At 34.2% G+C, this 11,351-nt stretch overlaps 2 protein-coding genes across 3 annotated transcripts; one reads left to right on the forward strand and one right to left on the reverse strand.

Annotated features, from left to right (window-relative positions):
* Positions 1-475: 475 nt before the first annotated feature.
* LOC137827817 (putative disease resistance protein At3g14460) lies at positions 476-8,535 on the forward strand. 2 transcript variants are annotated; one of them, XM_068634266.2, is made up of 4 exons: positions 476-1,075; positions 1,465-4,398; positions 4,564-4,665; positions 7,744-8,535. In XM_068634266.2, exons 1-2 carry the CDS (start codon positions 1,023-1,025, stop codon positions 4,361-4,363), a joined length of 2,952 nt encoding a protein of 983 aa, XP_068490367.2. In that variant the 5' UTR covers positions 476-1,022; the 3' UTR covers positions 4,364-4,398; positions 4,564-4,665; positions 7,744-8,535. The 2 variants fall into 2 exon arrangements, with proteins under 2 accessions (XP_068490367.2, XP_090153543.1); XM_090297417.1 differs by lacking the exon at positions 476-1,075 and having other exon boundaries at positions 1,940-2,114; positions 2,281-4,398.
* Positions 5,397-8,457, reverse strand: LOC137829072 (cysteine-rich receptor-like protein kinase 10). Its single transcript, XM_068635885.2, has 7 exons — positions 7,663-8,457; positions 7,231-7,347; positions 6,991-7,130; positions 6,495-6,705; positions 6,160-6,397; positions 5,876-6,026; positions 5,397-5,786 (listed from the first exon to the last, which is right to left on the reverse strand). The coding sequence occupies exons 1-7, from the start codon at positions 8,441-8,443 to the stop codon at positions 5,487-5,489; spliced, it is 1,938 nt and encodes a 645-aa protein (XP_068491986.1). The 5' UTR covers positions 8,444-8,457; the 3' UTR covers positions 5,397-5,486.
* Positions 8,536-11,351: the final 2,816 nt, after the last annotated feature.

Raw genomic sequence — 11,351 nt, forward strand, 5'->3', positions numbered from 1 at the left:
GAATTTCATGAGACTTGAGAAACATGACCAAGATTCAAACCACACATTACTATTTGAAGCTCGAAATGTGATGTGTTGCAGCTGGGTCAGTCGGGCATGTAATATATGTGGACTTAGTATCTGATCCAATTATTTCTAGTACATTGGATTCAATGTCTTCAACAAGAGGTCGTTTAATATTATACCATTCACAACTATAATCAAAGTCCAAAAGAAATCAGTGACATGATACTTACCTTCAACAGGAAAAAGATTGTTCATATAACTGACAAACGACAAATATATTAAGACAAACAATCAACTACTTGAGACCATTTAATTCATCAAATATATTTGTTGTTACACTCCAAACCATTCTTAATAAGGAATCACTCATGCTAAAAAAGAAAAGAAAATGGGAAATGGACCCATTTAATAATCATGCAAGATGTAATAAGTGGGTTGGGTGTTTTTATTCATAAAGTAAGCCACCGAAATAGAGTAATTCACTAAAGTTGGTAGAAAATAGTGTGAAAGCCACATGGTGCTGTCGGCAATAATCATCAATAGCTACTGCTTCCTCTCCATCACTCCTTTATTCAAGTAAATCCATCTCCAAGAAAATCCTCAATCCTTCATTGAAGTAAAGCCATCTTCAACAAAATACTCACTCATTACCTTTTGTCACTCCTTCATTCACCTAACTAAGCTGCACTTCCAATTTTCAGAACCCTTTCTTCTCTTTCATTTCCCCACTTCCTTTCCAACCATGCCACTCCTTGAAACACTTGGTGGTGCTCTTTTTGGAGCTGTTCTCCAGATGCTATTTGACAAGCTGGATTCTCATCAAGTTCTGGACTACTTTCGTGGGAGAAAGCTGGATGAGAAGCTGCTCAAAAATTTGAGGAGGAAGTTGGTGTCCATCAATGCTGTGGTCGATGATGCAGAACTAAAGCAGTTCAGAAATCCATATGTTAAAGCGTGGCTTGATGAGGTCAGAGACGTGTTGCTGGACACAGAGGATCTGCTGGATGAAATAGACTATGAATTCTCCAAAACTCAGTCACAACTTCAATACCAAACCAGTTCTAACAAGGTACGCATTCTTGAATCCAAGCTGAAAGAACTCCTAGATGACCTTGAATCTCTTTTAAACCAAAAGGATGATCTAGGTCTGAAAAATGTTGGTGGTGTGGGATCGGAATTGGGTAATAAAGTGTTAATGAAAAGAAATGAATCTTCATCGTTGGTGGCTGAAGAGGTTATTTATGGCAGAGATGAGGACAAACAAATTATCCTTGACTGGTTGACATCAGACAATGGAAATCATAACCACCTTTCAATACATTCTGTTGTGGGTATGGGCGGGATGGGTAAGACCACACTTGCTTAACATGTGTACAATGACCCAATGATAGAGGCTAATTTTTCTATCAAAGCCTGGGTATGCGTTTCTGATGAATTCGATGTTTTCATGTTAACCAGAGCAATTCTCGAGGCAATTCAAAAGTCAACTGATGATAGTAGAAATCTAGAAATGGTTCAAAGCCGATTGAAAGAATCATTGATAGGAAGGAAGTTTCTTTTGGTTCTTGATGATGTTTGGAACGAACACCGAGATCAATGGAAATCATTGCAAAGTCCTCTTAAATATGGTGATAAGGGAAGTAAAATTCTTATAACAACACGCATTAACAAAGTTGCTTCTATCATGGAGTCAAACAATATTCACCAACTAAAGCAATTACAAAAAGATCATAGTTGGCAAGTTTTTGCTAAACATGCATTTCAAGATGATAACTCTAAGTCGAATTCTGGGTTGAAGGAGGTTGGCATGAAGATAGTTGAAAAGTGTCAAGGAATGCCTCTGGCCCTTGAAACGGTAGGAGGTCTTTTACAGTCAAAGTCATCTATTTCAGAGTGGGAAGGTGTACTCAGAAGCAACATATGGGAGTTACCAATAGAAGATAGTAAAATCATGCCCGCTTTGTTATTGAGCTATTACCATCTTCCTTCTCATCTCAAGAGATGCTTCGCTTATTGTGCGTTATTCCCCAAAGACCATGTGTTTGACAAGGAGAACTTAATTCTCTCATGGATGGCCGAAAATTTTCTACAATGCTCTCAACAACAGAGTAAGTCTCCAGAAGAAGTAGGTGAACAATATTTTAATGACATGTTATCAAGGTCATTCTTTCAAAATTCAATTATACAAGATATAATGTACAACAAAACACGTTTTGTGATGCATGACCTTCTAAATGATTTAGCAAAATATGTTTCTGGTGAAATGTGCTACAGGTTGGGTGTTGATAGACCAGGAAGCGTACCAAAGACTACTCGTCACTTTTCAACGATAAAGAATCCTGTTGAATGTGATGAGTATAGGAGTTTATGTGAAGCTAAAAGGCTACGGACATTTGTATCCGGAAATTGTGAGATGTCAATACAAGACTTGATCTCCAACTTTAAATTCTTACGCATCTTATCTTTGTCTTCTCATTTCATAAGAGAGGTGCCTGACACTATAGCTGATCTTATACACCTCCGTTCATTAAACCTTTCAAGAACAGGGATACATAGACTTCCCGTCTCAATTTGTTCACTCTATAACTTGCAAGTGTTGAGGCTGAACTGGTGTGAATTGTTGAAGGAGCTTCCCTCGACTTTGCATGAGCTCAGTAACTTGCGCCGCCTTGAACTTATTAGAACTTCATTAAGAAAGGCTCCAGTTCTTTTAGGAAAGTTGAAGAATCTTCAAGTATGGATGAGTGAGTTTGAGGTTGGGAAAAGTAGTAGTGAGTTCAGTATTCAACAACTAGGACAACTTGATGTTCGTGGAGAGCTGTCAATTAAAAATCTTGAAAATATTGGGAATCCCTGTGATGCATTGGCAGCTGATTTGAAGAGGAAAACACATCTTGTGAGTTTATGTTTACAATGGAATTTGAAGCGAAACAATGACGATTCAGTAAAGGAAAGAGAAATACTAGAGAATCTACAACCTTGTAGACATTTGAAGGAGTTGTCAATCGATGGCTATGGTGGAACACAATTTCCCTGTTGGTTATCTGATAATTCTCTATTGAATGTGGTGTCCTTAACTTTGAAGAACTTTAAACATTGCCTGCAGTTGCCTTCCCTTGGACTTTTGATATTTCTCAAGCACTTGGAAATTTATGGCCTTGATGAGATAGTGATGATAGATGCTAATTTTTATGGGAATAGCTCTTGTGCTTTTGCATCCTTGGAAACACTGAGTTTTTATGATATGAAGGAATGGGAAGAATGGCAATGCATGACCGGTGCTTTTCCAAGTCTTCGAAGTCTTTATTTGTGGCAATGTCCCAAACTAAAAGGGCACTTGCCAGAGCACCTTCCTCATTTAAAGAATCTATGTATATTCAGGTGCGAACAACTCGTGGCTTTGACTCCCAAGTCTGTAGAAATTGAAGGTATGAAGATGGAGAAATCTTCATTTGATATGATAAGGCACCTACTATCACATACCCCTCTTAAATCGTTTAATATTAGTTCTTGTTCGGGCATGATTATTCCCATAAACCATTGCTATGATTTCCTTGTAGAATTGTATATCAGTAAATGTTGCGACTCTTTCACGAACTTCCCTCTGGACTTATTTCCAAAACTCAGCTTCCTTTCTTTAGACGAATGTGATAACCTACAGATGATATCACAGGGGCACCCTCATGGTCATTTGAAGGGTCTGACAATTAAAAAATGCTCTGAATTTGAATCATTTCCCAATGAAGGATTATTTGCACATGAGCTAAAGAGATTTTGGATTGAAGGATTGGAGAAATTGAAAGCAATGCCTAAACGCATGTGTACCCTCCTTCCATCTCTTAATGAGTTGTATATAAGCAATTGTCCAGGACTGGAGTTGTCTGAGGGATGTTTGCCATTAAATCTAAAACACATCTCTCTCTTGAATTGCTCCAAAGTTGTTGCCGCACTAAAGAAGGGGTTTTGGGGAACCAACCCTTCCATACAATCCTTGTCTATTGGAAAAGAGGACGTGGAGTGTCTTCCGGGTGAAGGTTTGCTCCCAGTTTCCCTTACTAAGCTACAAATAATTGATTGTCCAAATCTAAAGAAACTGGATTACAGGGGTCTCTGTCACCTCTCCTCTCTTAAGACAATGCTTATTGAAAATTGTCCTGTACTCCAATGCTTGCCAGAGGAGGGTCTGCCCGAAACCATTTCACTACTCGAAATGAGAGACTGTCCGTTGCTCAAACCACCGTACAAGAAAGAAAAAGGTGAAGACCAGAAAAATATTGTTCACATGAGAACTATATGGATTTGCTCACAGGAAAAGTTTGTTCACATTAAAGACGAAGCAGAAATTGGAAATTCCTAAGGCACCGATTCTCATATGCCTAAATTTTTTATCAGGTGCAAATTTTTCACACTATCTTTTAAGCATTTCAGATACATCTTATTTAGTGCAAATACTTTAATCTCTAGTTCACCACTTTCTTCACGCATCAACTTCTCGTCTTTTTAATGTCTTATTATCAATATTCTGTTTTGAAACTGAATGACAATGGTTATATTTAGGGAACATGGAAAATGGTGAAGGGGCGAAGTGTCAAAGTTGTTGCGTTGCGCCAGTTTTGCACTCTGTAGTTGGGAGTAGTTTCAGTTTCATTGAGTTGTTGGGTAAAGTTGTTTTCTTATCCACTCTGTTTCCTCCTTTGTTCACTCTTATATGATTCTTTTCCAATCATTTATTTTGAGAGCCAATTGGATTCAATCTTCTCCAGAAAGAATAGTAACTATTATTGAAGTGTATGTTTTTGTGGGATTAGATTGAAAGAGGTGTGAATGAAGAAGTGGTTTGGACTGTAAATATGATGTTATTTTCATTCTCAAATACCCATATCATTATCAATATCGCCACCCTCAGAGTTCTCAACTTTTGTGCCACTAAACCATGCTTTTTAGGACCTTCAAGGTTAATTTGTTCAGAAATAACATGACATGAAAAACCTTATTACAAAACATAGACTAAACACCCTATTCACCAGGAACACTTGCAATCTACCGAAAAACCAAAATACAGGAAAATACCACAAATGATTACACCTAAAGGGAAACCAAATTAGATGAACACTTTTTGATTAACTCAAAATGATCTCCAAGATTACTAAAGAAAGATCTAAGAACTCAGAATTATAACTCTCTTAAAATAGTTCTTTCTCTCATTTTTTCACAAAATTTCATTCCACTTCAAAATATTTTGAAAGAGAGAGTTATATAGAAGTATTTATCACGTTTAACAAATTAAAACTTTGAAATAATCTCTTCGCAAATAAAAAGTAAAAAAGAAATAATAAGAAGAAAATATAAATACAAAAAGGACTTAAATATATGTTTTCTTGTTCTGATTATTGATCTATCTTTATAGGATAATTTAGTTTAAATTAAGAAAGGATAACAGTCATTGGTTTCTCATAGTCAAATTAATTAAGCAAGTTTGATTACCTTGGTACAATACTAGAGATTGATACATCATTAATGGAAATATTTTTGGAAGTTTTTAAAGCAGACGTTTCCACTCTTCCAACTGAGAATGCAGGTTTGTTGGGTTTTGGAATGGTCATCACATCACTTGCCAACAACACCATGACAGTGGACATGGTTGGTCTAGTTGTTGCTGCTTCTTGAACACACAATAAACCAATCTGTATAAACTTCTCAACTTCATTGGATGTGTAGGAATTTTCTAACAATGGATCCATCAATTCCAAACATTTTCCTGCACACCACATTCTCCAACTCTACACCAAATTTTGATTTGTGAACATTGTTATAACTCTAGATAACATTGTTGGTTAAATTTATGGATCAGTTAAGAGAGAAAACTCACATATAAAAGAAGACTTTGACCATGTTCTGATAGAAAAAATCCACTGTTCTTTTTCCCACAAATGATTTCTAGAACAAGTACTCCAAAGCTGAAAACATCAGATTTCATTGAAAACAATCCTTCCATAGCATACTCTGGAGCCATGTAGCCACTGCATGATCAAAATTAATATCACTTTGTTACCTCTCACATAAAAGAACATACAACAAGGAATTGAATGTTTCAAAATTACATCAGAGGAAAACTACTGTTCAAATAAATGTTTTGGTAGAAGTAGAGCTTACTAAGTTCCCATTATTCGGTTTGTATTTGCCTGGTTCTGACCATTTTCAAATGCTCTTGCCAATCCAAAATCTGATATTTTTGGATTCATTTCATCGTCTAACAGAACATTGCTAGCTTTGAGATCTCTGTGGATTACCTTGAGTCTAGAGTCCTCATGAAGATATAAAAGACCTCTTGCTATTCCATTGATGATGCTTGACCTTAGTTTCCAATCAAGTTGCTTCCTTTTTTCATCATCTGACACCAGAAGTTAGAATATATATCTTAATACAGTGAAAGACACAAAAAGGTAACCAAGAACAACTCTACACAATGAAGATATCTAAGAGCATACCAAATAGGTGAAAATCAAGACTTGCATTTGACAAATACTCATATACTAGTATCTTTTCATTTTCCTCCAAGCAGCATGCCACAAGTCTTACAAGGTTGCAATGTTGCAATTTAGCTATAAATGTTACTTCATTCTTAAACTCCTCTGAGCCTTGACTAGAAGCTTTTGAGAGCCTTTTCACTGCAACTTCTCTTCCATCCGGTAGAATTCCCTGCAATAAAATAATCACAAGTTTTTACGTTTAAGAAGTGCTTAAATGGTATAGTATCTTTGTTACTAGAAATTTTGATATTGTTTTTGAAACTGTCATTTTATTTGTTGAAGTATGAAAATTCATGTGATATTAAATAGTCTCAAAGAGAGGTTTGTTCACAGTTACTCACTACACTAATCTTCTTTACAATAAAATGTAACTATCATGATAGAATTCGAATGAAATTATTACACAAAATAAAAGGTAAATGTAATTTAATTCCAAATTTAAATTATTAAATACCTTGTAAACTGGGCCAAATCCACCTTCACCTAACTTAGATGTTTCTGAGAAGTCATGAGTACTCTCAAGAATGGTGGTTAATGGGATTATAGGCAAATTTGTATATGCAGATAGAGGAATAGAATCATTTATGAGCCCATCTACAAAGAGAAGATGTGAGTTACGTATGAACTAAATGGACATGTTTAAGTGGAAATGAGTTCATACAAATTGTAGCATTGAGTTATTGCATGAAATTACCTTTTCTAACTCTATTCCAGTAACATAAACAATATACACTCAAACACACAGCTGCTAACCCCACCACACTCAATCCAATGATCAAGTTTCTTGACTTACTTGCATCCCCTTGTTTAGCTGTAATAATGTAAAAGAAGTATATTAATCTTTTGACCAATTGATCATATTGAGTAACCAAACAAACAAAATCATGTGTACTTTAAACCATTTCACTATTTGATTTTAATAATTTAACAATATACACTTATGAGTAAAGGTAGTTGTATGTGTTATTTTTTTTATATAGTCTAAATCTATGAATGTGTATACAAGATTGATTGAAATCAAGTGTAACAGTTGGATTAAGCACAAGAATGAAAGAAGACAAGACTCAAAAGATATGCTCACTACTGTTTGATTGCAAAACAAGAAAAATTAACTGAAGTATTGTACCTGTTAAACTGGGCAAAATATATGATTGATTGTTGAAAAGGTAGAACATATAATCATCATACTTTATGTGACAACTTGCAGTTCCTACCAGCCACCCCAAGTTATGTTGACAACATTGGGGAACTTGTGCTAGCATGGCCTCCAAGCACTGTCTGCACTTCTCACTGGTGAGGTCTCTGGTGCACTGCACCAAGCCATACCTTCTCTGAGTGGAGCTCAAATTGAAGCCATCCATGTAGTACAACTGGTTGGTCTCCACAGTTGCTTTTATGATCAAACTCCTCATGAAATCCTCACTCTTTTGAATCTCTTCTACACTAGACACACTTTTGTTCCCAACATGATGTCTTGGATGGTTTATTGTAACATTGCCAATGAAGTTCTCGTTAGAGTACCTCAGAATGCAGAAGTTGTAGTACATGACAGCAGAGAATCTATTAGGGCAGTGCTGAAGGAGTCTTCTGGAAGCAGCAGAGACACAGAATTGGCAGAAGTAGCCAACCACATCACCACGGCAGTCATAGAGGCCATACACAGGGGTGTTGTTGCCTATGGTTTTGTAGTTATAGCCTTTGCTTGTGGCTGCATCTGAGGATAGCCATGAGAGGATGTTGTTAATGTTGGTTTTGTATGCATTGCTGAGAGGCTTTTGGGGGGTGAAATCACAGTCATCTCCCAAATAAAAGGGTGGTTGTGCTTTGGTAACTAGTGATTTCAAGCTTAGCAAGAACATGAAAACAAAAAAACATAGTGATCTCACATTCAGTTCTGTTTTTCCCATAGAGAACTATCTGTGCTTTTGCCTTAGTGCCAAGTGATTGTATATACATGTCTTCTTTTCAGAGACTTATTAAACAGCTTTTTTTCTTATTACATTATATCTTCTACCAATCTATTTTTTTTTCTATATATAAATGGAAAATTTGAATTTTAATGAAACATTTTTCTATATATTATATATGTAAAGAGATGTCTAAATAAACATTTCCAAAAAACATTTTGTGTAGAGAAAATTAATAAAATGAATTTTCGGGTAAAACTTTTAGTATTTATTTATGTATAAATTGATTTTAATTTATTATAAAAAATTATTTTTTATATTGGAAATTTATAGAAAAAGGATTTTCCAAATAATTATGGAAGTAGATAATTTGGTTTATCCAAAATAAAGAGAGTGGAAAATGAAGTGATTCATGTGATTATTATAGGTGAATGAAAGAGACATCAAGATAACTGGAACTTTACAGGCTTCAATCTTGTGATATATGTAAAAGTAAGGGAAATTAAAAAAGCTAGATCTCAGTATTGTTTTTATTTTGAAAACTTTTATAATATATTTCTTTTATAAAGTTAAGCAGATTTTAATTTGTTAAAGACTAATTAAGATAATTTATATTATTATGGATAAGTATTATATTTTATTATTCTTAATAAGTTTATCCTTGCTGTGTTAGTAAACAAATTATTGTAAGAAATATTCATGAACTTAAGAAAAGAAAACTAAATTTAGGAATACTCATTGTGTTTAAATATGTTTTCCATTTTTTAAATCTAGAGTATTATTTTTCTTAATTCTTCAATTATTTTTTATTTTCTAGATTTTTTAATTAAAAATATTATTGTTTAAATATAAAAATTAGATAATATTAATAATATTGATGATGTGATAAATAATAATTTACTCCACCTCTCTCTTATCTGAACTTAATTGAGTGGCATAATATTTGAAAATTTATTAAAAACTTAAATATATTCTTAGCCTTCCAAATGGGATACTTTTTCTTTTTTTACATCTTTTTAACGTAATCTACCCGTTATACATTATACAAAATAAAAAAATAAAATAAAATAATTTTTTAATTGAAAAACAAAAGTTTAAGTGCACTAAATTTATGAGACTTAAATTGCAATCAATTTTTAAAATATTTTACCTGTGTTAAAAAAATATGTCAGTTTAATAAATCGTGTCACTTTTGAAGGATGATCTAAATGCGGGACGGTCTAATATGAGGCAAGCCAATTTGTATTGACATCCTAACTCAAACATATGTTTTTCTATTTTTATTCATACATATAGGTTTATATTTTTTCTTTCTGACTTGCTGTCCTACTAAGAATATGTTAACTTCATCCACTACAAGAAAATTTGTTATTACGTACCGCACTAATCAAATTTCAAATACTAGATTTAATATAATACAAAAAACACTATATATATAGTGAAAAACAATTGTCATTGTCATTTCAAATTTCAAAACCACGTACCATTTCTACAGATGTCTAATGGTGTTTTTGGGCAAAAATGATTTTCAATACAACATCTCTGCAGTTGCCAAAATGGTGAAAAGGAATAAAGGAGAAAGGAGAGAAGGGAGGGCAAAAGATTGAGATGAAGGGTTGCGAGTAGGGTTTGAGAGAAAAGAGAGTGATCAGGTTTCAGAGAGAGAAGGGGAAGAGAGGAATGAGAGAGAAAAATGTGAGTTTTAAAAAGCGTTAGGTGACACGTTTTGGTTGGTCCAGGTGTGGTGTGTTGATAGGTAGAGGTGACAGAAACGCAAAAGGCAAAATGAAAGAACATATCACAAAGAACAAAATGAGAGAGACGACAGAGAGAGATGAAACGCAAAAGAAGTGTCAGAAGAAATGAAAGAGAGAGAAAGATAAAAAGTAATAAAAAAAGGGGAAGTGTGAAAGGAATTCAAAATGAATAGTGGGACACGTGTAGACATTATAGAACAATAGCATGGGTTAGATGGGAGAACTTGTGCAAGTCTAAGGAGGAGAGGTTTTAGGTTTTAAGGATATACATATGCATTATTGACTAAATGGACATGGTGATTAGTGAGTGATGAAAAAGGAAAATGAAAACAATTATTGTTATCTAAGTATGAATTAGAATCGGAATGGTCACGGATTTAGACTAAATATTAGTCTTCATGGTGGAAAGATTTACATAAAGTGTGTGGTGAGGGACAAAGTGAAGACGGTTTGAAAAAGCAACAATGATCATGTGAGTAAGTGATGAACAGAAAGTCAAAACAATTATTGTTATCTAAGTATGAATTAAAGCCAATAAAAAAAGTATAAATTAGAATTGTTACGGTCATAAGTTTAGACCAAATATCAATCTTGATTGTGAAAAGATTTAAATCAAGTGTGTGGTGGGGGACCAAGTGAAGACTGTTTGAAAAAACAACAATGATAATGACATCAATGGTGTGATGGTGTGATGCAACTATAAAAATATGATAAAAAACTAACACAGCAATGGAGTAGAGGGAGAAAGGAGAAAAGGGTAGGAGAGAGAAAAATGTAAAATTCATCATGGCAATTCAGTCATTTCACCCAATTGAATGTGGAGAAAAAAAATAAGGGTGGAATGCAGGAACAGAACACCCAATAATTATTTTTTAGAAACCCTAAAATGGGCAGTTTCTTCCTGTATCCCTATATTTTTCTTCCTGCACCCCCACAATATTATTCCAAAACCAAATTGTCCCTATTATTTTTTAGAAACCCTAAAATGCACTTGAACTGTATTTATTTTTTTGCATTATGGATTATGAAATCCAGAAATTTTTTTGGATTGGCACTTCCGGTAAAATTTCGGATCCATCAATCCATAATTCAAAATATGCATTTCACATTCAAAAATCCATTATTCAAAAAAACATTCTGGATCCACCAAT

The sequence above is a fragment of the Phaseolus vulgaris genome, chromosome 11 (assembly GCF_051622355.1).
Source record: "Phaseolus vulgaris cultivar YP4 chromosome 11, ASM5162235v1, whole genome shotgun sequence".
Lineage (NCBI taxonomy): Eukaryota > Viridiplantae > Streptophyta > Magnoliopsida > Fabales > Fabaceae > Phaseolus > Phaseolus vulgaris.